The sequence below is a fragment of the Alnus glutinosa genome, chromosome 3, assembly GCF_958979055.1.
Source record: "Alnus glutinosa chromosome 3, dhAlnGlut1.1, whole genome shotgun sequence".
In the NCBI taxonomy this organism is placed as follows: domain Eukaryota; kingdom Viridiplantae; phylum Streptophyta; class Magnoliopsida; order Fagales; family Betulaceae; genus Alnus; species Alnus glutinosa.
Window position 1 is genome coordinate 37,800,501 of NC_084888.1, and position 26,744 is coordinate 37,827,244.

The 26,744-nt window shown below is 39.4% G+C and overlaps 4 protein-coding genes and 1 pseudogene across 7 annotated transcripts; 2 read left to right on the forward strand and 3 right to left on the reverse strand.

Moving 5' to 3' along the window:
• The first annotated feature begins 703 nt into the window (after positions 1–703).
• Positions 704–2,192, forward strand: LOC133864588 (two-component response regulator ARR17). Its single transcript, XM_062300971.1, has 6 exons — positions 704–892; positions 1,163–1,293; positions 1,377–1,456; positions 1,564–1,641; positions 1,735–1,805; positions 1,896–2,192. The coding sequence occupies exons 1-6, from the start codon at positions 831–833 to the stop codon at positions 1,990–1,992; spliced, it is 519 nt and encodes a 172-aa protein (XP_062156955.1). The 5' UTR covers positions 704–830; the 3' UTR covers positions 1,993–2,192.
• Positions 2,193–5,358: 3,166 nt separating this feature from the next.
• LOC133862874 (glycerol-3-phosphate dehydrogenase [NAD(+)] 2, chloroplastic) lies at positions 5,359–8,593 on the forward strand. Of its 3 annotated transcripts, none has more exons than XM_062298781.1 (9): positions 5,359–5,734; positions 5,880–6,016; positions 6,142–6,247; positions 6,458–6,659; positions 6,835–6,922; positions 7,306–7,453; positions 7,726–7,947; positions 8,029–8,178; positions 8,319–8,593. In XM_062298781.1, exons 1-9 carry the CDS (start codon positions 5,450–5,452, stop codon positions 8,331–8,333), a joined length of 1,353 nt encoding a protein of 450 aa, XP_062154765.1. In that variant the 5' UTR covers positions 5,359–5,449; the 3' UTR covers positions 8,334–8,593. The 3 variants fall into 3 exon arrangements, with proteins under 3 accessions (XP_062154765.1, XP_062154766.1, XP_062154767.1); XM_062298782.1 differs by having other exon boundaries at positions 7,798–7,947; XM_062298783.1 differs by lacking the exon at positions 8,319–8,593 and having other exon boundaries at positions 8,026–8,163.
• Positions 8,594–8,857: 264 nt separating this feature from the next.
• On the reverse strand, positions 8,858–11,206 carry LOC133862875 (F-box/kelch-repeat protein At3g06240-like). Its single transcript, XM_062298784.1, has one exon. It carries the CDS (start codon positions 11,088–11,090, stop codon positions 9,843–9,845), a length of 1,248 nt encoding a protein of 415 aa, XP_062154768.1. The 5' UTR covers positions 11,091–11,206; the 3' UTR covers positions 8,858–9,842.
• A 1,235-nt stretch (positions 11,207–12,441) lies between these two features.
• LOC133864067 (uncharacterized) lies at positions 12,442–19,807 on the reverse strand. Of its 2 annotated transcripts, none has more exons than XM_062300263.1 (5): positions 19,439–19,807; positions 18,114–19,047; positions 17,283–17,378; positions 16,772–16,908; positions 12,442–13,116 (listed from the first exon to the last, which is right to left on the reverse strand). In XM_062300263.1, exons 1-5 carry the CDS (start codon positions 19,720–19,722, stop codon positions 12,930–12,932), a joined length of 1,638 nt encoding a protein of 545 aa, XP_062156247.1. In that variant the 5' UTR covers positions 19,723–19,807; the 3' UTR covers positions 12,442–12,929. The 2 variants fall into 2 exon arrangements, with proteins under 2 accessions (XP_062156247.1, XP_062156248.1); XM_062300264.1 differs by having other exon boundaries at positions 18,114–19,138; positions 19,439–19,576.
• Positions 19,808–20,698: 891 nt separating this feature from the next.
• On the reverse strand, positions 20,699–26,351 carry LOC133863440 (trans-cinnamate 4-monooxygenase-like; annotated as a pseudogene).
• Between the last annotated feature and the right edge of the window lie 393 nt (positions 26,352–26,744).

Below are 26,744 nucleotides of genomic sequence, written 5' to 3' on the forward strand. Positions count from 1 at the left end.
GAAATCGTCCTTCCACTCTAAATACAGAATTACTTGGCTACGGTTGTGCGGAGAGATTCGGATTCGTATCAAATCTTCCCTTTTTGACAAACACTCATTGCTCTTTGTTGACGTCCGAGACACCCAATAGCCATGGGGTAACCATACGCGCCAAAGTTTGATCTGCCGGTAAAACAGAAGAACACTCCTGCAAAAGACATGTAAAAAATACTATGAAATTTCACTTCAAAAAGACACTATAATATCAAACAATTTCTCCTCCCCAAATTCAATCGGGCGGGGGGGCCGTCTACCTAAGCACATGCTCGGATAGATTCGAATTTTCAAAAACTTGTTGTCTGAATTACTATTAATTATGGTAATAAATGTGAAAGAGTTTTTATGAAACAAACTATGTGACAAGTCTCTAGCAGCCTACGTACTTATCTTTTGAGGCAAGTGGGCTCGGTAGGAACTCTCTCCCATAGAGGTCTCTTACAATTTCCTTCGATTCCCTTTACTTTTGGCAAGAGATTGTCAAAGATCTTGATTTTCCCTTGGGCTTGGTCTGTGAGTAGATGTATAGAAAGTTGCATTGATTAAGGAAATTGCTCCATAAAATACCATTAATTTTTTCTCAATTCTTTTTTGGAAAAAAAATACAGATTTTAATGTAAACAAGAAAAGAAAAGAAAAGAAAAGAAAGAAAAAAAGATTTCGTTTGGCCATGAACTTTTGAAATTGTTTTTAAAATATTCAACTGGTGCAAATATTTAGTGTACTGGCTGCAGCCGGATTGGGGATGTGATATCTCAGAAAGATGCAGACGCAGATATTGCTTGCAAAGGGACATGGCGGGAAGAAGAAAACCGAATCAAAGTGGGAGATACCCGAAAAAGATCACGAAATATCTGTGAGTGATATGATCTCTGTAAATTGTAATAGCCTCTGATTCTCTCTGCCTCTCTGCCTCTCAACTTCCTCCCCCACCGCCACCGAACCAACTTAATTTTCTTGTGCATTTACTCTATAAATACAACCGCATCATGTTCATATGTGTCCTGTGAGTTTAAACTTTTGTCAGAAGCCTCTACCTTTCGGTTTTTGCACCATTAATTTCTTTGCAGTCTCTTTTATTACTTTCTGCCCCCACAACGTTTTCGTTATTATTATTGTTTGGTAGAGGTATGGATGCTACTTCTTCAGCAAAGGGAGTGATGGAAAATGGGGAGCAACCCCATGTCTTGGCCGTGGATGACAGCCTCACTGATCGCAAACTTATTGAAAAACTCCTCAAAAACTCTTCCTGCAAAGGTTAACACTTTTTCGGGTCTTCTTTTTTTCACTTTCTTTTGTGTATTGTTTTCAAAGTTCTAATAATCCATGACTGGCTGCAGTGACTACTGCAGAAAATGGGCCGCGGGCGCTGGAATTTTTAGGCTTGGGAGATGATCAACATACCAACTTGGAAGGCAGAGTAAGTTGCTCTAAAAACAGGGCTTTGATCCTAATATTTGATGTAAATGACCAATGCATTCACAAATCACGGTTTCCTTAGAGGGTTTTCATGCTTTTTTTTTGCAGATCTCAAAGGTCAATTTGATAATTACGGATTATTGTATGCCAGGAATGACCGGTTATGAGCTATTAAAAAAAGTCAAGGTATATGTCAGAATTAGTAAGCCTAGCTAGTAGAATGCCCTCACTATTTCAATTGCTTCACTGACATAAATGTTGTTCATTTCTTGCAAGCAGGAATCCTCAATCATGAAGGAGGTTCCAGTGGTTATTATGTCATCTGAGAATGTACCAACTCGTATAAACAAGTAAAGTCTAAATGATGCTTCTTCTCTTGTCTTCTTTTTCTTTTCAATTTTTCGTTGTTTAGTGAAAATAGATTTGCACTTCTTGATCAGGTGCTTGGAGGAAGGAGCTCAGATGTTCATGCTAAAGCCCCTAAAACAATCGGACGTGAAGAAATTAAGATGTCAAATGATGAACTGCAGAAGCTAAACACCCATTTTCCTGAGGAAATTAGAGCGTGTAACGGATATTTCAATCATTATTAGATGACAATTCGTACACAATATGACAGTGACTAAATTAGTTTCAGTCGCTAATCAGTTTTGTTTAGCTCGAATCTCGCCCTCCCCCTCCACATAACTGTTTGTGATAAATTAAGAGTTTCAATGACAATCCTTCTTTTCTTTTTCTTTTTCTTTTTCTTCTTGTGCTGCTCTCCTATCCTTCTCCACATAAGCGATTCTACTAATTTTTTTCTTAGTAGTTGAGATTGAACTTTATAATCGATTTTAAGAAGATCCGGTTGTAACTTGACTAGAGATGTTATTAGCGTTTTTTTCTGAGTCGTTACATGTTTGTACCGGTATTCAAAGTGCAAGCATGTTAACCCTGCTTAGCAAGGCATTATTCTGTTCCTCCTATACATGAGGAAAAGACACTTCATCATCTTCAATTTTGAGCTTCCACTGAACAGAATGCAGACCAACAATGATCTTTTTATGCAAATTCAAAGAATAATATATAGGACCATGTAACCATGTTACATTGAGATTCAAAGGATAGGCTTATCAAATATGGGTATACGTATTTCCATAATTTTGTTTTTCATCTAATTAAACATGCGGCGCACAATGCCTTGATGCCCTCGAGTAAAAAGGAAATGAACAGATCGAGTATAAACTTAACAATCCACCTGCATGAAATTTACTTCTTAATGGACAGATCAGTAAAAGTTTTAAGAATAACGAGAACATACCTCTGAAATAACTGATCAGATTTTCAAAAGAAATGCTTGTGGTGGTGGTGGCGATGTCTGTGGTCATCGCATCCAAAACACTGGATGACGGGGTAACACGTGACAAACATGCATCTCCCCATCCGTCTGAATATGGAGGAGGCTACAATACAGGGGCAGCAACCACAAGCGACACGTGGATCACGACGTGGGGGGGCCTTCCTTCCGAATCCGTTCTCATGTTGGTGATGATGATTATGATTACGGGCCGGTTGACGACGACGCTGACCACGATGCTTGCCCATGCTCCACCCTGCCTACACCTAAAACAGCAAGGACCCAGAATTCATATACGAAAACAAGGATGACCCAAATGCTTCATGAAGAAAAAACAAATTCATGACTAGAAGTCTAGAACGATCCGAATCTTTCTACCAAGTTTTTGAGAAGTCTCACCTTGTATCGTTGGTGATAGCCTGATAGGAGCTTTTGCCTCCGTTGGGGTGGCTGGAGAATTGTAACCAAAATGACTACTTTTGGGTAGGAAAAAACGATTTTGTTGAATGCTGTTCACGGCCCACGGGCATTAGAGAGAGAATATTCGTTGGAAGGCTTTTGTTTTCGTTCATCCAAACATATATATCATTATAAAAGAGAGAAGGTTTTTTTTTTTTTATTTTTTTTTTTAAATATATATATAATTAATTTAATTTAATTTTTTTAATTTTTTATGAATTAGAACTTTTATAACCAAACTCACCACAGTACAATTACGGTCCAGTGAAACTGGATAAAGCTCCCAAACAAAAGGGAACAACACATCAACAACAACAAACACATTCCCGAAGAAGGAAACAACAACTCAGCAAAACGCTACAACAGAAACACAATTCCTATAACAAAGGAAAAAAACAACTCAAACAACCAAGAAAAAGTTCAAGACAACTACATCGTCCAAAACTTTGAAAGCTTAACAGCGATGGGAGAACATTTGAACTTCTTTCTGTACATAACCCGAGCTCTAACTTCCTATTTAATTTGAGCTACAAGAGCCTCTTCTGTTCGAGGGGTATTTCCATGGCACAAATTATTTCTCAGCCGCCAAATATGGTACACTGTAACAGCCAAGCAAAGCTTACAGAGAATGACCTACAAACTCTTTCCTTTCATCATACAAATTCATTCTACAATATTATCCCAATCAATATTTGGATTTGGCATCAAACACGCAGCCATCATATTTCTTCAAACTCTACGACAAAAACTGCAATGGAAAAAAAAAGGTGAGCAATGGACTCCTGTCTGCTCTAACAGAACCGGCACAAAGTGTTCCTTTCAAATCCCCAACAGCACATCCGGTCTTTAGTTACAAGAGCATTCATAAAAACCAACCATAGCAAAAACGCATGACGATGAATGGCCAACAGAAACCAAACAACATAACACCAAGGAACTTCTTGAGTCTTGGACCTAAGACAGTCCCAAGTCTCTGAGCATGAATAAACACCATTCTTAGATTTCCAAATAGGAACATCCAATCCACCAATGATAATATTCGGGAGTTAACACTGAATTTCTACTAATTCATCCGACCTAGCAGGAGGCCAAGCCCAGTTATCATTTTTGATAACAGTAGACACTTTAGCTTCAAGCCAAATTCCTGAGTCATAAACAACTTGGTACCCATATGTGTCAAGTAACCGACCTACCAGGTGCCAATTATCAAATCAAAGAGAGATAGAATGACCTTCCCCAATTTTGAACCTTAAAAACTCCTTTGCCACTTCCCAGAGCTTGAGTAACTTCTTCTAACTCCATGAACAATTATTGGGAATGAAGATATGCCACGAACTCTTTCCCTTAAGCCAATTGGTTTCCACCCACGCTACCCAAATTGAACAAGGGAGAAGGCTTTTCCAAACGAGGAAGCAAAGTGGAGAGGAAGGCAGGCCATGGCGATGGGTGATATAAACTGGGACGCGTAGACACCGTGTTCTGTTTTTCTTGCATGTTGTTTGGTTCTTCCTACTATAAATTAAAGCATTATTGCAATTAATTATTACTAGATTATTGCACTAGCATACCATGAGAATGCCCTTAAGACCGTGTGAATATGAGATTGAGAAGAAATATGTTACATGCACATCACTTGTACATTTTTTGTACATCACTTTTTTAAATCAACCATTGAATCTGTAGGACTCACATGTGAATCTTTATGGGTCCTATGAATCTAATGGTTGATTTAAAAAAATAATGTACAAAAGATGTACAAGTGATGTGCAAAAGTCATTTTTCGATTGAAAATGGGGTGGCTATTCATCTTCCCACGTCATCACGAAATATTGGTATAAAATTATATGAATTAATCTTAACCTGACATATTTAATTAAATGAGTTAGATTCATCGACCTTGACTTGTTAATTTTGCTGGTCATGTTAATAGTTTTCAATCATTAGCATCACGTGTCGAACTTCGATCAATTCAAGAAAACATGTGTATAAAACTATATAATTCAACTTTAAACCGCTAGCTTTGTGTTGAATTTGTGTCAAAGATTGGGCTTTGTAAAACATTATAAAACCGACGTCGTAGAATAGAAGGGCGCAATTGGCGTTGCTAGCGGAGCCACGTGAAGTAAAGAATGGTGAATGGATAAGCGGCTCTTGCGTCTCTCTAAACCTCTGCCTCCGCGTTAGGGTGTTTGACAAATGGCGGGGGTTTTGGAGCTCCGGTCCGTTCGGAACCCACTCTTCGCTTCCAACAATCCCACGACAAGCCAAAGGTTCCCCTTCCCCTCAAACAAGCCAGTGTCTCTTTCCCTTGCCACTCACGCCGTTTCCACCTCTCAACCGCTCTTCCAAGACCCGGAACCCACTCCTGACCGGGTCAGAGATCGCCGCCGAGCGGTCCGATTGGCGTGGGAGAAGCTGCTTCGCTGGTCCCGCTCTTGGCGCTCCAAGGCCAAGACCGATGTTCTTGAGCGTACTAACAAGGTCCCTTTTTTTTTTTTTTTTTGCTTCTTCAATTTCCACGGTTCTTTCTAAGTGAAGCTTTATGCAATGTTTGGTTGACGTTAAGTTATAGAGGGTGAACTTTTGCAACAATTTATTGTATGTTGACTGATTTTGGGTCTTGTAGGTGGTGGTGCTTGGAGGTGGGTCTTTTGGCACAGCAATGGCTGCCCATCTTGCGGATAGAAAGGCTGAATTGGAAGTTAACATGCTCATACGTGATCCTCAAGTTTGCCAGTCTATTAATGAGAGCCACTGTAATGGGTAATTCTTCACTTTTCTGCATCATGCGTCAACATTTGGCGTTGCCATCTTGAAGAATCGGCACTTCCAGGTAGGTGTAGGAATGCGTGTAAATGTAATTCATGCTTCTTCTTCTTCTTTTTCAGAAAGTACTTCCCTGAACACAAACTACCTGAAAATGTGATTGCAACAACTGATGCCAAAGCTGCTTTGCTTGGTGCGGACTATTGCCTTCATGCTGTGCCTGTGCAGGTCCTTCATTTCTCTGTTTCTCTTGGTGTTTTGACAGTCTCTTTTATGTTAAATCTTGGCACTTTACACTTTCAAACCTGATGCTCTCTCATTACAGATTCTATACTAGTTTATTCACACTCTGCGGAGTATAGTGTAGGCTGTTTTTCTTGGTCTAACATAATTTATAAAACAGAGGCAACTGCCTGATTCTTATCTCATCTCTTGCAGTTCAGCTCATCTTTTCTTCGGGGGATTGCAGATCATGTCGATCCTAGCTTGCCATTCATATCCCTTAGCAAAGGGTTAGAGCTGAATACATTGAGAATGATGTCTCAGATTATACCCCAGGCATTGAGGAATCCTCGCCAACCTTTTGTTGCACTATCGGGGCCTTCATTTGCACTAGAATTGATGAATAAATTGCCAACAGGTAACACAAATGATTTTAGACATATTGGATGAACTATACCATTGTAGAATCTACTTTCTTTCTTTTTTTCTTTTTTTTTTAATATATACAGCTTTGTAGAGTCTATATCTTTAAGTTGTTCATGGTTTATGGGAAGCTAACATATGTATCTTGCTGTTCATTTTACTTTTTGTAGCAATGGTGGTGGCATCAAAAGACAAGAGATTGGCAAATGCTACTCAGCAGCTACTAGCTTCTAGTCATTTAAGAATCAGCACTTCAAGGTAGATGATCTTCATTAAATCCACCGAGTTAAGTAATATACGATTTCAGTAAATAGAGATTCTCTCCCCCCCCCCCCAAAAAAAGGGCTCATCACCAGCAACAATTCCCATTTCCAACTCAGTTTTGCCACCTAGGTCTTCATTTATTTATTGGGTGTCCATCTTTTTTTACCATTAATCATTGCATTTACTCATTTTGCCCCTTTTAATTAGCAGTTGAATGTATCTCCTACCTGCTTGATTATCTTTCTGTCCCTCTCAGGTCATACCTAGTCTTCTATGTTAGTTTTACATATGTGCCAGGGCTTTGCATTATACAATGTGAACAACCATATACATACATTTAATACACTTGTTCACCTCGTAACCTCTGATAACTCCAGTGATGTTACAGGGGTGGAAATTGCAGGTGCACTAAAAAATGTACTCGCAATAGCGGCGGGGATTGTTGAAGGGATGGATCTTGGTAATAACTCTATGGCAGCTCTTGTTGCACAAGGTTGTTCTGAGATACGATGGCTAGCAACAAAGGTATCTTATCTTCTGTTATTTCCATATAGCAAAAGTCATTGACAAACTCTTTAGATTTTTGTATAGAATGCCTATGGCATAAAAGTCCACTCGTCAAAAGCACTTAGTTATGGTGATGTAATGCTTGATAGCCTTGATGATCTGAACCAACTTCCCCATCCTTGGTTTTGTTTAGTTGTCTCACAATTATGCAGAAATACTAAATAGATAAAGTGATTTAATTGTTTTTGAATGAATTTGTTGGTCGGTCTGTTAATTGGTTGTTGCCTTAGTTCCCAGAAAGTTGTTGGTCATTTGTTTGCTGCATTGCTCTTACCTTACGACTTTTTCCTCCAAATTGGAAGATGGGTGCAAAGCCGACAACAATTACTGGTCTATCAGGAACTGGAGACATTATGCTCACATGTTTCGTAAATCTTTCTAGAAACAGAACAGTTGGAGTCCGTCTTGGCTCAGGGGAGAAGCTGGATGATATACTAAGTTCTATGAGTCAGGTGCTTGAATCTTCTTACTGTGCCTCTTGCTAGTTATAATTTCTGTGTTTGATGTGGTTACTTGTTGTCCATATTTAGTAGGTGGCGGAAGGTGTATCAACAGCTGGAGCTGTGATTGCATTGGCCCAGAAATACAACGTTAAGATGCCAGTTTTGACAGCAGTTGCTCGAATTATGGACAATGAACTGACCCCAAAGAAAGCTGTTCTTGAGTTGATGAGCCTCCCTCAGGTCTTTCTCACTCGCTAATTAGTTCAATAACTAACGATAAGTTTCATGAATCTGTTTAGGTTGTCTTTTTTGTTTTTTTTTGTTTTTATTTGAACATTCTGCCATCAGGAGATATGTTACAATATAATTTTTAACTATAGGTTGAAGAAGTGTGAAACCTAAGGGCTTTGTCAAGAGGCTGAACAAATTTTGTTGCATGAAGCTGTGTGGTAAGATACCCAATATTAACTCAAAAGTGCTGTGGTAAACCAAACCATTAGAGAGCAAATTTTCACAGATTGCGGTATACAGTTGGATTTTTTTTTTTTTCTACATTGCTTTTACTTCCTATTTTTGGGTCAGGGAGCAGTTTTGCAATCTTGAATTATACTGAAACATCCAAAATGAGATATAACAAATGATAGTTTTGCTGCCATTTAATCTATTGCCATGAATGCATGCCAAGGATTTATTTAATATACATAGTGTTATTTGGGGAGTACGTTGGTTCCGTGCAACTATACTAGATCGATGACTACAAATGAACCATGATCAAGGGAGGAGGGAGGCACATCCCCACTATTATGGTTGGCCATTCGAGTTTGTGTGTCTGAGTTCGAATCGAACCGAGACATGTGAATAAGATTATATAGGTTAACCTTAATTGCTAGCTCTCCCATCATCATAGACTATATATATATATATATGAATGAGAGATTTTATTAAAAATAAATAAATAAATAAAAAACCACACTTACAATACACTCAAGCAAACACCGGATCAACAGCTGACATAGCAGCTTACGCAAAACAAAACTCTTAACAAACAGAACCAACCAAGACACCAGAAATTCAACTACTCAGTTAACAACCAAGCAGCTTCCACATAGCTAACCAAACCTGTACAGTCAATACACCAGAAATACAAATCCTCAAATAACCACCAGACTATAAAACACCAAAAACATACGCTAAACATCATCTTATTCATCTATATCTATGTTTGCAGCAGCCTCTTGTCTGCAAGACAGTATGCTCACTGGCAAATGGCAATCCCCAACTCGAGCACAACTCCAAATTCCCTCGAGTCTGTTTAAAACTACCTTTCACCATAACTCGGGTTTTAACATCCGAAGCAATACTATGCAGAATTTTCTCCTCAGCCTTGAGTTGCTTACCAGGCTTCAAATCATTTCTTTGCCTCCAAATATGATACACAGTCGCACTCCAACTGAGTTTACACAAAACAACCTTCAACTAAACATTTCTTCATGACTTCTTTCTAGATTCTTTTGCAGAAACCGAAGTATACAAAACACCATCAAGATGCCAATTATCAAGCCACATATGTACGTTCTTCCCAATACCAACTTTGTACTGACTAACTTCTCTAGCCATCTCTCGGATCTTCAACAACTTTCTCCAACTCCATGTACAAACTGATGGCATCATAGACTATATTGTTGGATATAGATCCACAATTTAGACCACATTAAGATGGATACAGTAGTGTGGATGTGAAAACACTCAAAAGTATAATAATCATAAGCAGTAAACTCAGACATTGTTCAACAATGGTTTAAAACGAAAAAAGGCAACAACACATGAAAGGCCATGAAATGGAATTGTCTCACACAGACTGAAATTAGGGAGCGAATCTGTACGCTTACAAGTAGGTACTCTTCTTACGGGTACTTGCTGCCACCACTAGAACAAGAGAAATAATTAAGCAGCAGTTGCCAGACGCTGCGAGAAGTCATTTGAGCCGACCCCCTATGGTGTTGCCTTGCAGCGGCGGGTTCATCTCCACTGCGGGGTGAAACCAGAGTCTCAGCACAAGCCGTTTCTTGGAACCAATTCTCAACACCATGAACTGCAAGTTTCCTGACCTTATTCTCTCTCGGGTGATAAGTAACAAACCCCTCCCCTTTAACACTGATGAGTACCGAACCACTCTTTGTGAAACACAAGGGCACATAATCAAAATATCTGACAGAAGCTTCTGGTCCGGGAATCCTTGGAATGGTAATCAGTTTGGTCCATGTCTCATCGTCCTTGGTGGCCCAAACATCAACATGGTTCAATCGCTGGGTGTGAATCACGCAAAGTGATCCTTCCAAAGGCCCCAACCACGATATATTAGTCCTACCCGATTCATCAGGAGGTGGCGGCGGCACCACCTTAAACTTCTCCACGGCCAGATCAAAACGCAGAATTTCACATCGAAAAACATCGTCGTGATGCGCCACAAGCCAATAGAGGCCACCATTGACATTAGTGGCTTGAAAGAAATGCTCGATGAAGTAAGGTGGGGTGTCTTTTTCTGGAATTGTCCTCCAAGAATTGGATCTGAGCGTTAACACTTGCACCCGAGGTTTGTAACCAGGGCATTTCATTCGACAATAACTGGAAGGGGCCCTAACAACCTTATAATCACCGATGGAGGAATCATAACCGATGCCAAACACTTCTCTAGTAGAACGGAAATTGTGTGGGAGGGGCAATCTCTTGGATTCCCCAATAGATGGGTTCCATATAACAATGGAACCGTCACCACCGTCATTGATTACCAGACATAACAAGCCATCGCAATGACCCTTGACATAGTAAGGCAGATTCTGAACCAGACCGAAGTCCAGCTCGACTGCCTCCTCAAAACCAGTGATTTTATTGTTGTTATTAGGTGGCGGTGGCGGAGGCGGAGCGGAAGGTTCTTCCGGACCTATGGACAAAAGGGTGTCGCAATAACGGGAGAGAATGATGCGAGCCCTCCTAGATCGGAGGCAGCTATTGGAGAAGTCGAGATGCTGTTGAATGAAACGTGGGCTGGTAATAAGATGGAGCCAGGATTTGCATACGCACCTGAAACGTAGGAGGGACTTGACTGGTAGCCTTTTGAGGATGAGCGTATGGATATCTTCCGGAAGATCCATTGTTCATCTTATCATCACTTCTGCCCGGAGGCGCTGGTTGAGGTTAGGAAATAGCAAGGAAGGAAGGAAGGAAGAAGGGTAGGGTAAGCCGGTAAGGTCTATTTTGACTTTCTTCTGTTGTTAGCTTTTTATTCACCAACTTGCCTTTCGGCTTTTGGCGTGGGTGGCTGGGCTCTTGTGTGGCTTGCTCTACAAACTACAGGTGTAGCCCACGGATATAATTGTGCCGCGTGTCCCGAGAGTTAAGGGCCTAAGGCCACGAACACGATTTCATTGCGATAAGTTATCCATCCATGGACGATTGAGGGTCACTTGAATTTAAAATGTGTGAATTGAAAAAATAATTTTTACAAATATAGTTAAGTATTTGATAAATTATAGTTTAATTTTTAAAATCGTAAGTTAACCTTTAAAATTTGGTGTTTTTAAAAAAGTACTCATTTACGTGCGATTTGAAAAAAACAATTTTCTGCGTTTTAAATCGTGATTTTTTAAAAGTAGAAGTTCTAAATGATTCATTTTCTGTGATTTGGTTTAAAATCACATTTTTTATTTTTTTATTTTTATTTTTTAATAAAATTGCAATTCCAAACCGACCATGATTCTTTTCTTTTATTTTTCTTTTAATTTTTAATTTTTAATTTTTTTATAATGTATTAGTGGAGTAAGTGTAACGCCTTTCCACGCCTTCCTTCAGCTTCTTCTATTCTAGTGCTGATCTCGCGAATCTTCAAGGGGTAGCGTAAAGGGTAAAAAAAGCCTCAGCAACTCTCCTTTCTATGGTTTTGTCTTTTCATTTTTCACTCTTTTGACTTGGAATCCGGAACTCTCTAGATCTATTTGTTATTCAAATCAAATGGCTAGAAATTCAAATAACAAAATAGCGAAAATCAGACTATTCCTTTGATTTCCTACATATTTTTAACATAAAGATAGTTGTCACGAGACTGCAGGACTAGTTACCGTTAGGGAAATTGATCCTTGCACAACACATTTTACACACCAATCATACAACACACTCACATGGAATGAGTGGGACCCACCGCATGAATCTCACCCATTATTGTGTAAAATGTATTGCGTAAACATCATTACTCTATGGTTAGAGTTGCAGTCTTGTTCAACAAAGGCATTATTATGACTTTGAAGAGTGGAAGTTGAGTCAGAATCACATGGCTGTTCAACATATATAATGTCGGATCTATGGCTTAATCAGCTCCAAAACCAAGGCCATAGTTGAAGCACGTCACCCCACAAGAAAAACACTTTTTAAAACTACATAAACCACACTCTAATTGTTTCAGCTAATTCTTTGAATGGTAAATAAATGTATAATAAACACTTGGGGCTCTTCAAGAAGCAACTTTTAATAATTATAGAAGCTTCAATATTACTTAATAGTTAATCCGAAGAGGCCTCGTCTTTCTTTTCTTTTTTTCTTCCAATTAATTAGGGATAAGTTACAGACACGCAATATATGCTTCCAATTCCAAGAACAAATCACGTCTCCAAGACAATATAAAGAAAAAGGCAAGGAACTCTTACTCTACCCAAAACACTGCTCCATCCTGGGGTGTAATGCATGAAGCCAACCACTTGCAAAGAGCCAGTATTTGTGGAACGCAGGCTGTTGATTTCAATTTAAGCACTTTATTGGCTGTCCAACCAACGCGGCAACACCTCCCTCTTTCTCTTGAATCTCTTCTCTCTGTCCTCTGAGTCCTCTATACAAAACTAAAGGAGCTATAAAAATAATGATATGACAACTCCTGGATACACATGCTACTGTCACCTGTGGACCTGTGGTGTCCGAATGGAATACAGGAGGAAGAAAAGCCACTATTCTCTCTTGTCCTCCTCAACATCTTCTCCAAGCCCAAACACATGATGATCTGCTGCAATCAAGGCCTTCCTTTCCTTTCTTTCTATCTTTGTTGCCAACTCTACAGCCGCCATAACTCCACCTCCCGTGAGCGAGATACCCTCCTCCTCAGACTCCTCCCCCATCTCCTCTGTATACGCATATCTGCACAACTCGAATCAAATCAATTTTCAAAAAGTCCAGTCTTGTAAGAACCATAAACGAAAATTTGTGTATAGAAATGAAAAACGGTCTTAATTATAAGTTGGGAAAAAAAACAAAAACACACTGTGACAAGAATTTCAAATTTGGTTTGCACGTGAAGCACATATTTAGGTCATAGGACGATCCTCAAGGTGTCTAGTTTGCTCTTCAAGAGTGTATTTAACTAAGGCATGTCACGAGCCACCAAGAAGAAGAATATATCAAGTAATTTGGAGCCAGTGTAAGGCTGTAAGCCTTCCACCTCTAAACCTAGCTAAACAGTTCATGGAGCAAGAGCACCAATCTCCAAAACTATATGTACAATAATAATGATAATAATAATAATAATAATAAAAAGAGTGCTACAAATACTCCTAGGTGCTCACTCCCTAACATGGCTGAGAGTATGTGTAGCATTTCTAAAAATAATAAAAATAAAAGTTTGAGAATTCTCCATTTTTTATTTATTTGTTTTTGCAATTTACAGTGTCAAATTTAAAAGGAGAGTGCCAAGTGACGTAAACTAATTGTAGTCTAATGGTGTTAGCATGTATCGAACCCAACCAGCTACCTAATCGAAATCTTAGCATTGGCAAGATTTCTAATTGAGATTTCTAATCAAGGGAGCCGGGAGTCGTTTGCAAAATGGATTTAGAAAAAGCTTATGATCACATTAATTGCGATTTTCTGTTGTATATGTTGAGGAGATGCGGCTTTGGGGGTAAATGGTGTTCGTGGATAGCTCAGTGCATTTCTTCTGCAAAGTTTTCGGTGCTAGTTAATGGCTCGCCATACGGCTTTTTCAGCAGCTCTCGAGGCCTAAGGCAAGGAGACCCTTTGTCTCCCCTTTTGTTTGTGTTTGTTATGGAGGCGCTGAGTCGTATGATTACTGCGGCAGTGAGTGGGGGTGTGTTGGATGGTTTCAGAGTGGGCGATGCTTCTTTTTCCCACCTTTTGTTCGCTGATGACACATTGATTTTCTGTGATGCTAGCTCCTCCAAGATTCGGTCTTTGCGAAGTCTCTTGCTCTTATTTGAGGCTGTCTCGGGTCTTAAGGTTAACTTGGCCAAATCCAGCATTATTCTAGTGGGGAATGTCACTCATGTGGGAAGGTTAGCCGACATTTTAGAGTGTGAAGTTGCTTATTTGCCTGTGATGTATCTGGGTCTTCCATTGGGGGCTTCTTACAAGTCTACTCGTATTTGGGATGGAGTTATTGAGAAGGTTGAAAAACGGTTGGCTAGTTGGAAAATGTTATATCTCTCTAAGGGAGGGAGAGTGACCCTTATCAAGAGTACGCTCTCCAACTTACCTACGTACTACATGTCTCTGTTCCCTATACCGGTGAGTGTTGCTTCTCGCATTGAGAAGTTACAACGCGATTTTCTTTGGGGTGGAATGGGTGAAGATTTTAAATACCATTTGGTGAGTTGGGAGAAGGTTTGTACTCCAATTTCGAATGGGGAGCTTGGCATTAGGAAGTTGGTTCAGTTCAATCGCGCATTGCTAGGTAAATGGTTATGGCGATTTGGCATGGATAGAGATGCTTGGTGGAGAGTCGGGGTGGATTCCAAGTATGGAAGCTTGTGGGGCGGGTGGTGCTCCCGAGAGGTTGCTGGGGCGTTTGGAGTAGGGTTGTGGAAGTTTATAAGGAAAGGTTGGGAGAATTTCTCCAAATTCCTTAGATATGAGGTGGGGGATGGGAGCAGGATTAGATTTTGGCATGACTTGTGGTGTGGAGATATGATTCTGAAAGAAGTGTTTCCTGATCTCTTTGGCATTGCTCGGGTGAAGGATGCGTCAGTGGCTGACAATTTGGAGAGTTTGGGCGGGTCCATTCAATGGAACGTGAGCTTTGTTAGAGAGGCTCATAATTGGGAAGTCGATGTTTTTGCCTCTTTCTTCCAGGTGCTGGATTCTACCAAGGTGAATATTGAGAGGGCAGATTGTCTTAAATGGGTCCCGTCCAAGAAAGGTGTGTTCAGGGTGAAATCATATTTTGGTTCTATGATGTGTTCTGGAGGTAGTCGGTTCCCATGGAAGAGTGTGTGGAGGTCTCAGGCTCCCCCGAGGGCAGCTTTCTTCACTTGGTCTGCAGCTCTAGGCAGAATTCTTACCTTGGACAATCTCAGGAAGAGGCACATAATTATTGTGGATAGATGCTGTCTTTGCAAGCGGGAAGGGGAATCAGTGGACCATATTCTTCTGCATTGCAGTTTGGCCTCAGCTCTATGGAACAACATTTTCTCCCGCTTTGGTGTTTCTTGGGTCATGCCTAGGAGTGTGCTTGACTTAGTTGCTTGTTGGTGGAAGTCTGGGAGATCTGGGAGCGCTACTTCTTGGAAGATGGTGCCTATTTGTCTTTTTTGGTGTATTTGGAGAGAAAGAAACCTTAGGTGTTTTGAGAATCTAGAGAGCTCCCTAGAGGAGGTGCTAGAGTTGTTTCTCCATACCTTGTATGTCTGGTCGATGGCTTATTTGTAACCTTTATCAATCAGCTTTGCTGAATTTCTTGCTTCTTTTTCGCTTTCTAGTTAGGTATTTCCTGTTGTATACTTCTAGTGTACGTAGGGGCGCCTTACGCTTTCAATAAAACTATCATTACTTATCAAAAAGATATCCAACAATAATGGAAAGGATAAGGTGCATGCAAGTGCACCATGTTTGTGAAGCTAAACTAATAGAAAATAAAATATTTAGTTGTCCAATCTTTCTGCAAACAATCAGGTCCATGCAAGTGGATCATGTACCCAAAGCCTTTGGATAATAAAATAGACCTGAATTCAACCATAGTTATACTCTCAATTTCACCAATCCACAGATCCACGGCACTTTGCGCTGAAAATACCAATCTGCAGTCTAAGGATAACTCCATCCACTACTTTGGCTGGTTCAGGCACCAAGCTTTCAGCAGATATACTTTCTAAGACTAGCTTATTTTCGGTCCCACTCAATTTCCAGGGTAATAAAAGGTCCTCCTAATTCTGAAGATCACACTCTAAGCTGCATCATGCATTCAATAATGCAAGACAACTCTATTCAAGTTTCAAAATAGACTCTGCCCTGCCTGGTTCCCCTTTAAAAACCTAAAGATAACCATAGCTGGAATACCCTATGAGCCAAAAAAATAAAAATAGAGAAAAATATGGCACTTCATCATTTCAGGTATGAATGCCTAATTAGGAGTCAGGACGTTATCACGTATTTCCAATAAACTTTACTGCCAAGAGTGATGTATTTCGCCTAATATTAGGAAAGGTCTTGAAATGCAGCATGGACATATTCCACATTATAAATTTGTTTGATATATTGTATAAGATCAAAGTTCCATTAACCAGTTTTTCTAGATTGCTTAGCCCCATGCTCATCAGAAAATTATCACAAATGCTTTCTACAGTTTCAAGTCTTTTCCTTTTCTTTTTTCTTTTTTCTTTTTCTATTTCGGAAAGCATTTTAAAGAAAAAAGCTTGATGATCTTTGAGATAAGTTTAATTACATATGGAGAATCTCTGAATAAGTATAGTGAAATCAAAAGGCATCTAACACAAATGGATAAAGCAGCAGTTCAGTCGATAATTAGAGAGAGAAAAAAAAGGCACCAGAATCCAGGATGTACCTAGTTGGGTTGTGTGATGGAGCCCAGAGAATGCATATCACCCCTAACAGTATAAATGCAAGCAAAGTCCAGAAAGCCGGGATGATCCAAGCTCTTCGCCACAGTTCGCTCAAAGGGTCGGTGGCATTAAAGTACAACTGAACCAACACAGATCAGAAGCTTGATTCTAAGTGCTAACATTCTACATAGGAAAAAAAAAAGGGGAAGGGGGGACTTTTATATTGAAAGACAAACATATATGTGACTGTTTCAAATAGCAACACAATGGTGCAATTCTAGGGCCAAATCATGAAAGAAGTACAAACTTCTACATCAAGATACAGAATAAGATTTGATACTTTAGTCTTGTTTATTGACAATATCATGAAAGATGAACAGATAAATTTTAAACTCTGCCATGCTACTGAATAGAAACTGTGCCACTTAATTAGTTGATAAATTGTCAACTTAGCAGATAGGGCCTAAAAGAAAAGGAAAAGTAAAAGAACTGAAAAGGAAAACAAAAGACCACCTCATAACCAATCCAAGCAACAGAGAGCAGCACCGATACTGCAAGGGAATTGGTAAACTTCCGGTAGAGCTCAAGTTTTGCCATGCTTCTACGAATCTGTAATGAGAGTAGACAAAAAAATAGAGTGAGTTGTAAAGGAATATAAATACAATCTTGCCAACGGGCTCTAGCTCAAGTGGCCCTCCTTCCCCTAAAAAACAAGGTGGAGGTTGAAGCTGTGGGTTAAAAACCCACTAGGTGTGCATGTAACTTACCAACAATAGTAATTATAATTTATTTATTTTTTTTTAAAAAACAGGAATAAAGATACAACCCGGGATTCAAAAATACAACCTAGCACATAATCCCATTATTCCCATCTAATTAACGGATGCAAAGCAACATCCTTTAGGGTCCTGTCGGCAGTGAATTACAGAACTCTCCCAATTAAATTATATTAAACTACTGTTCATTATTGCAGATGCATCAAGGCCATGAGACGTCATGGCCTCTGATCTATCCTATTCTGTGGACCTAGATCAAGCGAAATAGCTAACATGCAAGTCTTTTCTAGATTTTACTTCATAAAATGCATAATTGCACAATTCATAAAAAAAATAAAAAAACAAAAAACAAAAAAAAAAAACATGCATAAGTACACATTAAGATTCTACCATGTCTGATGCACATATTTCACCCGCGAAACTCATATATATGCACACAGAAATGGAACATGAATGAGTCTATTTCCTGAACAACCACAAACTACTAGAGACAGGGATCCATTTCGATGTCTACATTGTAATAGAATGGAAAGGATGTGCACGAAAAAAAGGAAAAATTTAAGTTTACCTGAAGCTTCTCCAGAATTTTAGATAATGATGAAAATATCCAAAGAATAAAGCAGGCATCCAGTACAGCAACAGGTAGCACCAGAAAGAGTCTTGTTTTTCCAGAAAAGTCATTGATATTTCCCAAATGTTCAACAAGCTCAAGTGCTTCTGAAGCCACAAAGTATGTCACGCCAAGAAGGAGTACTTTTGTGGTTGTACTGCCAAGTGTTGGTCGAACAACACCATATCCCATTGAAACTACTAGAAGAAGAAGCCTGGAGAAAGTCTTCTTAATAGCACTAAAGGTTACTGCCCATACGGTAATTCCCATTGGTCTGCTTCCAGTGGAATTGAAATTAGCATATTCAAAATACCAGAGAGCCATTTCACACATCCCCAGACCAATCACAGCTGTGATATGGTAATGCAACTTTATTATATCTTTCCAGTACCGTACAAAGTGGAGGAACCAGAAGAGACCTAGAACAAGGTAAGCTAATGACATGTAGCCAAAAAATGTCATCAGCGGGGCCATCTTTCCAGGTAGATAGCCATCTGGGTTCCTCCAAACTGTTCTTCCGCTGACTAATGTGCCGTCGAGTACTGGATCACAAAACATGAAATATAGGTAATACATTCCGGTATTGTTGATCTCAATAGTTCGAGGATCCATTTTGGCCTCTTCATTTTTGCCTTCAAAGAAGGTCTGAATTCGTTGAGGCCCATTAAGCTTATCTAGGTCTTGACGGATGATAACCTCCCCTACCTTGCAGGACCCATCCTCGGCAAGATCAGGGGTGCAGCAAATTGCATGAGAGTTCAAATAAGAACCCCCAATCTTCGCCCTGTCTTTGACCTCAATAATTATAGCTTCAACCAAGCCAGTTCTTTGCTGCATCTCATTCTGCTTTTGGGTTGATTCTTTTGTTCTTTGAAAGGTGATTGACTCGAACCTATATGTCGTATACATACGGAATAGAATTAACAAGACCTTGTAACATTTCTAATGCTCACGAACAAAACATAAAGATCCGTGTATTTGTTCTGTACAGCCAAACAAGAAATAAGGAAACAACCTTGTATTTTGTTCACTTAATTTTTTCCCCAAATGCTCATCACATACATGATACAGCAGCACCATTGAAATGAAACAAAATCAATCAGTGTGTGTAGCAATAGCATTGCACATTTCAGTCCAACAAAACAGAGACAAAAATCAGAGCAATTGTTGAAGCCGAGAAAACCCTATTCGATCAACAAAAATAATGAAAACCCATCATGCTTTCACGGGAAACAAACAGATCAAACACTAGACATTGGCTCATAAAACAACGGATATATTACCTGATGAAGGATTTGCCATTGAGGGGTTTATCTTCGGAAGAGGAGTTGTCGCGAAGAGCGAGAGGGGAAACTCTGGAAGCGTAGAGGCCCTCGCTACCGCCATGGAAGAAGAAGGAATTGGAGCGACGAGTGAAACGTTGTGTTTGGTATTCGTGGATGGAAGCGCCGACTTGGATGATGGAGTGGGAGGTCAGATGTAATGCTATTAGCGCTACGAGTAAAATGAGAGAGAGATCACAAGGAACGACACTCCCTCTAATACGATGACCGTCACCCATCCTCATCTTACTCAATTCTACGTCTCTTTTGTGTGTCTCCCTTCTGTCAAAGATCCTGAGTGAAACGGATTGGCATTGGCTGTTTCTTTATTTGGATAATTAGCAACTAGACTGGCTGAAATTAATTAATAATACTATTCTTTGCCTCTCTTTCAAGGATTTGGCTGGGTGGCGCGCGGGTGCAGTAAAAAAATTGTTGACAGTGCTATTTTTCTTTTAATGGTCTAAGTTTAATTAAGCTACTTAACAAATGGGTAATTCACATTAAGCTACTTATTAATATGTACTATTTGGCTTGGAAGAGAATTAATCTTCTGAGTTCTGACCCCCCCCGATACGTACTACTCTTTAACAAATGCTAAAGAGGCCATATATATATATATATATATAATATTGGGTAATTCACAAGAAACTGTAGTTGATTCGGCTAACACTAAGTATTAACATTATTAATTCTTGTTTTTTACATTTTTATTTAAATCCAAAAATACTAGTCATAAGTATAATTGAAATACAACTTCTTACGAGCTAAAGTGGCAGTGCGATGTGACACTGTTAATCTTAAATCATATCGCCTCTTTGTTTTTCTTATGGCCATGCTTAAAACATAATAATGGGATAACCCCCATCACCAAAGTGGTCTACAATCAAGGGTCGCAATGTACACAGGTCTTAAAACATTATATCATGCCCAAAAGCAAGCTTTAAGAAATTTACTTCTTGCAATCTTAAGTTATGCATTCAAAGTTCCATTCATAATAATACAGCATATGCATATATATATATATATATATAGTCACAGAGAGAGAGAGAGAGAGAGAGAGAGAGAGAGAGAGAGAGAGAGGGGCCAGGGGACAACATATGATTAATTCTTAAACACCCGTGGCTTGGCAACAGTGGTTGAATGGTTCCATATATATGTGCAAGCTGAACATGCAGCCCTCCCTTCTCGGAAGTGTCTAACTTCGGCTGTCCCGGTGGAGGCAAGAGCTAGCTCAAAGTTTTGTACCAAACGCCCCAACGTGATTCCGAGAATCGGCAAAGCAAGTATAATCCCTGGACAGCTCCTCCTTCCAACACCAAAGGGAAGGTACCTGAAGTCATTGCCGTTGGCTTCCACTTTGGCTTCCTCTTCCAAAAACCTTTCAGGCCTCAACTCCTCCGGGTTTTTCCAATGGGCAGGGTTGCTGGCAAGCCGCCAATTAAGCATTCACGACAATCTTGCTCTCCGCCGGAATGTCATATCCGCCAAGCTTATCATCACGGAGGTTCATGTGTGGGACTAATAGAGGGATGTCCATCCGGAGCCTGAGGGTTTCCTTCATTACTGCTTGTAGGTACAGTAGTTTGTGGGTGTCTGGCTCGCTCTTCTCCACTCCGGCCCGGACCAAGCACCGTGTCAATTAATGAAGCTCGCTTCATAGCTTTTGCTGGATCTCCGGATGGTTCACCAGCTCGGCAATGCCCCACTCAATTGATCGACCACAATGTCGTCTCGATTGCTGTGTTACCATATATCATCAGTATATATATATATATATATACTGATGCATTAATTTTAAACAGATATGAGTTTAAAAAACTAATTGATCCAATTTGAAGGAAAATCTTATCCATCAAATAAAGTAAAGGTGTCCACCTTGACAAATTATTCAGCACATAGAACAATGACTTTCTTTTACAGTGACCTTGATGTAATTCTAATCAGTTCATCAGCAGCAACATATCGTTCAATTTGAACATCAATGATGCCAAATGAAGCCTAGGTATTTTCAGTACTTGACCATTTAGTGTCATCAACGAGGCTCTATATATATATATATTGGTTGATTTTAATAAACTCTTTTTTCTTTAATCTCTTTGTGCAAAAGAAATTAAGACAAAAGTAGCCTACCAGCAACAACGTTTTATGTTCTCAACGATGTAGAGGACGCCGTCTTCGTTAATCTCACCCTTTTGTTGAGCATCAAGATCAATGTGATCTATAGCACACTTCAGAACATTGTTGTCCGTGCTTTTCGTGCTACCCAGCTTCCTATAAATTAGGAATATTCAACGAGAGTTGATCTCATATCATATATACATATTGAAAACATATAATTCGATTATTAATTATAAGAACCCAAGAACAGAAAAATGAAGCTTACGTACTTCCTCTCCTCAGGTAAACAATCCTTGACAAGCTGCAACCTCCTTTCCTTCACTTCCTTGCAAATATTCAAATACTACCCTCTCAAAAATGGCCTTAAGATGGGAATAAAATCTCCATAATTGTAGTCGAAGCTTTGAGCCAACCTACTTACTCCTTTCCCCGTTCAACGTTTTCAGCCTCATAAACAAAGGGTCATCCTCGCTCTTAAACCTTCGGTCAAACAATACTATCCTAAACATGTTATTGTACATCATAAGCTGCAATCGCTTCCTTAGCTCAACACAATCCCGCAAGTTGATGCCTCGGGATTTTTCCTAACATCCTCAACAACCCTCGCAATCTCGTCCACCCAACCATGCCTATTCTGCTGGACAACCTTGTTGATAAAGGAAGGGACGGTCATGATCCTCCTCATCTTGCGCCAGTGCTCGCCGTAGACAATGAACACCATGTCTTGGCCTTTACCGGTGAAGATCGATGTCAAAGACAACGTTTTTTGATCGTGGACCGAACTCGACACCTTGCATGTCGAGGACCTCTTTGGCGAGCTCAAGGGAAGATTCCACAACCAGGTTGCGTTGGCCCATTCGAAGCAAGAAGAAAACTTCCCCAAACTTACGAGCGATGTCGGAGAGGCTACGATGGTTAAGGTCATCGCTAACTTGGAGCTAGTTGCCGAATACGGGCAGGGGAATAGGGCCAGGTGGGAGCTTGAAGCGCTTGCGACGTAGCCTGGAGATGAAGATGGCAAGGATAATGGTGAAGAAGAGGGATAGGAGGACTTTCTCTAAGAAGAGGAGGCCGGCCAGTGCATGCTGGTGGTGTTTGTGTTAATGGTGTTGGTGTTGTGGACTTTCTCTAAGTGAGAAATTGAGGGGCTTTTATGATGGTGATTGTAGGGAAGATGACCTTCTCATCTTTTCTGGAGGCAAGCTGAGTTCTGTCCAGATCATCAAGGAGGTTCTAGATGATTTTGTGGGGCTTTCTGGGCTCAAAGCTAATCCAGCTAAAAGTTCTGTTTTTTTTTTTTTGCTGGTTTAGACAATGTTCAGAAGAAGGAGATACTGGATTTCTTGGAGATGCAGGAGGGGTCTCTTCCAGTAAGACATTTGGTAGTGCCCTTAATCACAAAAAGCCTTCCTACTATGGATTGTGATTGCTTACTTAGTCGGATGACAGCAATAATGGATTCTTGGTTGGCTAAACATCTTTCTTTTGCCGGAAGATTTCAGCTTATTACCTCAATCCTGTTTAGCTTTCAGGTCTTCTAGACAAGAATATTTATTCTTCCTAAGAAGATAATCCGGCTTAATAGGTTTTTGTGGAATGGAAATTAAGGCTCGTGCTAAAGTTGCTTAGGAGAGTATTTGTATGCCTAAGAAGGAGGGTGGCCTCGGGATTAAACAGTTGGTTGTTTGAAACATTATTTCCATGCTCAACCACATTTGGAATATCTTTTCTTGGGCTGGCTCACTTTGGATAGCTTGGATTTATCATAATAGATTACATGGATAATACCGTTAGTCTTTGGGGTTGGCCATAATTATTTTTCACTCTTTGTAGTTTAAAAAGTTCATGGGAGGTCTTCATGGTAAACAATAATTACAAATCAGTCATTGAACACATTGTACATCCAAAAGTTAACAGATTTCATTAATCAGCCACGTCACACCCAATAAGAAGCCAATATGTGTCCATTACAATAAAAAAAAATAATAATAATAAATAAATAATATTAGTTATTTTTTTAAAAAAAAAAAAAAAAATACAAAGGGGTGACTGCCGATGCCAGGCCACTCCCAAATGATTTTAGGGGTGGTGCGCGGCCACAGTCTCCCCCAGGAGCTAGGACCTGGCGGTGGCCCGAAATCGTTTGGGGGTGGCCACGCGCCACCCCCGGCCACCCCCATTGGCCGAGGGTGGTTGGGCCACCCCCAAATGACAGCCACCCCTTTGTTTTATTTTTTTTAAAAAGCAAATATTTATGTTTTATTTTTTTATTTTTTTTATTATATATATATTATTGTAATGGGCACGTGTCGATTTCCTATTGAATGTGACGTGGCTGACTAACGGAATCTATTAACCTAGTGGATGGAAAATTGGTCCAAGAAGTGATTCGTAATTATTGTTTATTACAAGGACCTCTCATAAACTTTTTGAACCATATGGAGTGAAAAATAATTATAGCCAAATCCAGAGACCAACGGTGCAATTATCCCTAGATTAAGAGTGCAAAGTTCATTGGAGTTGGAAAAAGCTCTTGAATCTTCTGAATGTTACTAAACAATTCATCAAGTTCAAGGTTGGAGATGGTAGCTAGTAGCATATTCCTATGGCATGACATTTGGCATCCAGCGAGTTGCTTGATAGATACCTATGGGCATAGAGTAGTATATGATGCAAATCCCTCCATCGGTCCTAAGCTCTCTTCTATTATTAGAAGATGTGATTGGTTTTGACCCCATGCCAGATCAGAGGTCATTGTAGAGATCCAAAGTAGGTTGCCTAATATTGAGATTGGAGAGGCTGATTAACCAGTTTGAGATTCAAAAAGTGGTGTGTTCTCAAGTTCTGAAACTTGGGAAAAGCTTAGGAATAAAAAATTGGTGGTGGAATGGCATTATGTTGTCTGGTTTTCTAGTGCTATCCCTAGACATGCATTCTTTCTCTGGCTTGCATTCAAGGATGCTATTGTGACTAGGAAGCATATGTGCAGATGGGGCTATAGTAGAGATTGTGTCTCTTCTGTCATGTAAGGCAAGAGAATAGAGAACATTTATTCTTTGAGTGTAGCTTGAACAGGAGAATCTAGCGGTCTTTGATGTAATCAAATTGTGGGATGACTGATCCTCCATTAAATTGGAATTCAATTGTTCATTGGAGTTTGCAGAATATGAAAGGCAAGAAGAACTTGCAAGCTACCGCTAGGAGATTATGTTTTGTTGCAGCAATTTATAACCTGTGGTTACATATGAATGCTTTGCTCCATGGTCAATCCCCCAAATTTGAAGAAAGAATTTTGTCCAAGATTAGACTACGGGCATTTGAACTTGACATTCTCTTTTGAATGTCTTTTTTCTGAGCAGTGAGGTGCTAGACATTTGTCAAAATTAAGATTCTTTGTTGATTTGCTTGTATTTGATTTTATATCTTTTTAGTTTTTGCTGTCCGTAGACTCTTCGTTGTCTGCAATTTGTTCTTTATGGTATCTATATTAAAAATAATTATTATTATTACTATCATACTATGATGGTGATTCTTAAAGCTATATATATATATATATATATATGATCTTTTTTTAATCAGATTCTTAAAGTTATATGTTAGAACAGAGTGAACAGTTGACTGCATGTGGGCCAAGGTAGTGATATGAGGTACTTGCTAATTAAGTACGTAGGAGAAATTAAATTTTCTTCTTAATTGTTGCATTCCTTAAGCCCGTGGCCGGCCGTGAGTCTGTGACTCCTTAATCACATCCCCTTTTGTTGTGATTGCAGGAACCAATGCTAATGTAGTAAGAGATGAGATCTAGTGTGTCACTCTATTATGGGTCCATTGGTCGATGGGCCGGATATTCGGATTGCTAGGCCGACACCAAATAAAAATATTAACAAGCCCCATAGAAGAAACACAAATCATGATGGGCAGTTGGGCACTGCTCCATTGTTCACCAAACCAAGCAGCATATACGATAGTCGGCGTTTCCTTAACCGCAGAGGAGTGAAGGGACCACAGAACAGTAGTCAATAGTCAGGCAGGGACAATTTAGATAATTTGAACTAATTTGGGCTTCACGTCATACGCCAAGCTCTCAATTGTGCAAAGCTTTGAAAAGAGTCCGGATTGAGAATTTTTGCCCCGTCCCCGATCAACAACAATATTCAGCATCCCGTTATTCATTTCCCGGCCAGCTCTGCAGATGTGATTAATTTGGACCCAAACCTGTTGTATTGATTTTATGAATAGAATGCGCGCAGCAAAACAGAAACAGATCGAGGATCGATGCACGAATAGAAGAGAGAAAATTTCTCTGCAATTGTATTGAAATACACGATCTCAGAAGATCGAGAAAGAACTAATTAACAGAAATTACAACCGATTCTAACCAATTATATATATATATATATATCCAGCTCAGCTACTGCTTAACTACCTTCAGTTTCCTTAATTCCTTTGTTGACAGTAACTTAATTTGGTTAATAACCTGCTTTCAGGCAAAGTGGTCAAGCTGATCTATACAAATTAGAAGTACGTTCCGTGTTCTTCACCGTTCATCACTTCATCCCTAAAGCATGTCACTATTTTTTATTAAATTAATATTTTAAAATAATAGGTGATTAAGAATGATATTAGAATAAGGGTTAAAGACATATTTGGTATGTATGGTTTAAAAACTTTATTTTTTGGTATCTCGGTTTCATTTCACTTCACAGATTGATAGAATTTAAGTTTTGGAAAAAGACTGACTTAATACCTCCATCTATTTTTCTATCTAAATTTTAACGGACTGTCACGCGTACAATATAAAATAATAATAATAAAAATAAAAATCTTTAAAAATTAATTAAAAAATCAAATTTAATAAAACTTAAAAAAAATAAATTAATTAATTAATTAAAAAAAGAAAGAAAAAAGACGAGAAGTGAGTCAATGCATGCATGTTCTTCATATCATTCATAGGGTAGATTGTCTTTTATTAATTTATCATTTAACATATGAATGAGGAAGGAAATGAAACAAACAGAGAGCAAAAAGAAAAGGAAAGTAGAAAAATGAAGAAAAGAAAGAAACCCATTTGGGCACAGGCGCAGTTGCAAGAGAGCGTCGAGATCGTCCCGCACCACCAAATGGGCAGCAAGGTCGAATGGTGCAT